At 34.4% G+C, this 3,508-nt stretch overlaps 1 protein-coding gene across 1 annotated transcript; it reads left to right on the top strand.

Annotated features, from left to right (window-relative positions):
• The first annotated feature begins 2,179 nt into the window (after positions 1 to 2,179).
• On the top strand, positions 2,180 to 3,115 carry LOC119540735 (olfactory receptor 14J1-like). Its single transcript, XM_037844701.1, has one exon. It carries the CDS (start codon positions 2,180 to 2,182, stop codon positions 3,113 to 3,115), a length of 936 nt encoding a protein of 311 aa, XP_037700629.1.
• The last annotated feature ends 393 nt before the right edge of the window (positions 3,116 to 3,508 follow it).

Below are 3,508 nucleotides of genomic sequence, written 5' to 3'. Positions count from 1 at the left end.
TTGGAATTTCATAGAAGAAGAAAAGTGACCCCCTTTATCTTCTTAATATAGAAAGTGTGATTCATTCTTTAGCTTTTGAAAGTACTAATATCTTGTAAAGAAAAAAAATTTTTATATGATATCAGGTACCAACCAATGACATACTCAAAGTCCCTTTATTTATTTTCCTTCTTCTGCCCATAGTATCAAAGATAGATGAGGCACTAGTAGATTAAACAAGGCTTAGATAGGTATTTATATCCCATAATAAAGTTATTTTTACATAGGTAGATGATGATGATAGATAATAAATATATATTTATTTATTCAAGAAAGGAAAAAGGAGCATATAGAAAAGCATAATGAAGAAAAAACTGCACTCAATTCCACTATATGACCACAATATATTAACCTAATGTCAATAGTACACATGAATTAATGGAAATACCAAATGTAGATGGTCATTTGGGGATAAATCAAACAATACTTCCATACACTTGGAATGAAGTCCATTCTGTTGGTTTTCATGACAGAAAAATTAGCAACATTCTCCCTGACACATGGAAATGAAACCTTTCAGGGTCCCTCAAAACCTTACCTAATGAGTTACAGTTGCAAGAGAAAATGTCTCAGTATATGTGCCATTATAATCTCTAGAAGCATAAGTGGTATCCTCAATGTCTGTGATTAATGTCTGTGTGCACACACACACAGGCATGTTATGAGGCTGAATCAATTTATATATAAGATAAACTACATGTGTGTTGGAGACTACCTCTTCTGGGCCAGGTGCTCGCCATCAGTCTCAGACTTAATTCTGACATAGTATATTACAGAACATAATACATAGTACATCACAGCTACATAATCTACTACAGGCACATCCCTGGATTTAGTGCTGGGGAACAAAAGGGAGGAGGGCATCAGTTTTCCATCTATCTCTTGGGGTCAGGATGATAAAACTTTAAATCACCAGTAATAATTAACTCTTGTCATGTGATATATTTCCTTAGACTCTTTATTATATGTTTATTCTATTTATTTACAGAGAGTATATATACCGTATTGTACTTTTATTTAATCCAAAATTGTAGTCACTATCTCATTTCATGAAAAATGTGTCATAATCATAACTTTCAAAGCCACTTAGAATATTTAACAATCCTCAGTTTGAATATTTTAAGGCTTTTCCTTTTTTGCCCTTGCAATAATGCTAAATGAACATATTTTTTCTTAAATAGTCATTATTCAGATGATTTAATAAAAATATTTAGCATAAAATTAATTGGTTTAAAGTACAGACTGCTTTAAGGCTTCTGTTCAGTGAGTTGCTGTTTTTCAGAAAGTCAGCACAAATTGAATATCACAGCTGCATGTTTTAGCTCTTAGCTTACTCTCTGTGCAATTGCCTTGAGTATTTCAATTTTGCATGTTTACTAATTTGATTAGTTTAAAATTTGTATGTCATTGTTAAATTTTATTTACTTAAGAACAAGGATAAATAATTTTTGATGTTTTCATTAGCCATTTTATTTCATTTTAAAAAATATACCTGAAATATCTGGCCTTTTGCTATTATTCTAATGGGAACTTAGCATTTTTAAGGTCAATTTATGTGATATTCTATGTTAAAGGTAATGATTGTATATCACAACTGTACAAGACACTATTAACATACTATATGTGTGTTTAATTTTCTCTATTTTTCTGAGGAGTGTTTACAAAAGAAGAAAAATACATTAGGAGTTTATTCTCTCATATATGAAACAACATTATAAAATTGCATTAATAAAACCAGTGTCTTGGTAGTGGTGGTATATGAATAGATAGAAAGATTAATGGAAATAATAGGTAACTAAGAAACATCTTTATAAAAGTATGTGTGTTTATACTGAATGAAACTTTTAATGTTTATAAAATTTAGATGCTTTATATGTTTCCTTTCCTTTGATTGAAATGGAGACATTAACATTCATAATCTACCTCACCCAATCTCCCTTATCACTGAGGCTAAATCATTTAAAATTCCTTAATATAATGATCACTAAACCAAGCTAATTCACACTTATGCTAGGTTAATGATGAAGTGATGATCCTGACTTCATGCCTTAACTTCATTAAGTGGCTTAGTGAAAATTTCTTTCTATTGGTTGCCATCCTGTATTGCAGGCAGCATCATTCTTGGAAACTGAGAAGGAAGATGGCTAATTTCACTACAATTAGTTCATTTCTTCTCATGGGGTTTTCCGGCAAGCCTGAGCTAGAAATCTTACATGCTTCTCTGTTCTTAGTCTTATACCTAGTGGCTTTAACTGGCAATATTCTCATTATCACTGCAACTTCTAAAGATCACAGTCTCTCATCACCTATGTATTTCTTCCTGAAACATCTCTCCTTTTTGGATCTGTGCTATATTTCTGTGACTGTACCAAGATTCCTTTACAACTCTTTCATGCATAATGGCAATATTTCCCTCTGGGAATGCATATTGCAGTGTTTTGCATACACTCTCTGTGGTTCTGCTGAGATGGCCATGCTCACAGTCATGTCCTATGATCGCTACGTGGCCATCTGCCTCCCACTGCGCTACGAAATCATCATGGATGTCACTACCTGTGTTCACGGAGTTTTAGCAGTCTGGATCAGTGGGGTCATCTCTGGAGTCATGCATACCGCAGCTACTTTCTCCATCCACTTCTGTGGTACTAATATCATTCACCAGTTCTTCTGTGGTGTACCCCAGCTCCTGAAACTCTCCTGTTCCAATGAGTATATCAGTGAGCTGGGGGTCACTGGCTTCCTGTCCTTGGTGGCCTTCCTTTGTTTCATCTCTATTGGCCTCTCCTACACATGTATATTCTCTACTGTCCTGAGGATCCCATCTGCTGAAAGCAGAGCCAAGGCCTTTTCTACTTGCCTGCCCCACCTATCTGTTGTTACATTATTTCTCTCTACTAGTGTCTTTGAGTTTCTGAAGCCACCTTCTGACTCTCCAACTGCATTAGACTTTTTGCTCACTATTTTATATGCTGTTGTGCCACCAATACTCAATCCAGTGATCTATAGCTTGAGAAACAAAGCCATGAAGACAGCTCTAAAAAATGTTTTTAAAAGGAGTGTCCACCTCTTTTCCTGAGGCACAACTATTAATTCCTGGTTGGGAGGCAAATTCAAAAATATAACACAATCAATCAAGAAATTATAGTTAAAAAAGAATTCATTATAGGGAAAATCCTCATGTGAATGGATTGTCTCTGAGCAATAAAAACACTGAAACATAGAGTTACATCAAATTACTCTCATAAATACAGTAGATTCAAATCTCACATAATGAAACCAGCTGTGGAAAAAATGCAAGTTTCTGTAATTTCAAAGAATTCAACTTAATTTGCTTTCCTGGATTATTTCTATCAGGGTGATGGAAAACCCAGTCAATTTGAGATTCCTCCCTCATTTTTTCCTGAGTTGCACATGAGTTTGAGTATTATATAGTATCCAAGCATTGTGGAGAGCCACCTGGATCTCAAGG

Source organism: Choloepus didactylus, chromosome 7 (genome assembly GCF_015220235.1).
Source record: "Choloepus didactylus isolate mChoDid1 chromosome 7, mChoDid1.pri, whole genome shotgun sequence".
Lineage (NCBI taxonomy): Eukaryota > Metazoa > Chordata > Mammalia > Pilosa > Megalonychidae > Choloepus > Choloepus didactylus.
Note: the sequence above shows the minus strand (reverse complement) of the source record. Positions and strands in the feature narration are given on the sequence as shown.

Bases quoted from the DNA above. Each gene is read 5' to 3' on its own strand.
- LOC119540735 (XM_037844701.1), top strand. From the start codon at position 2,180: ATGGCTAATTTCACTACAATTAGTTCATTTCTTCTCATGGGGTTTTCC.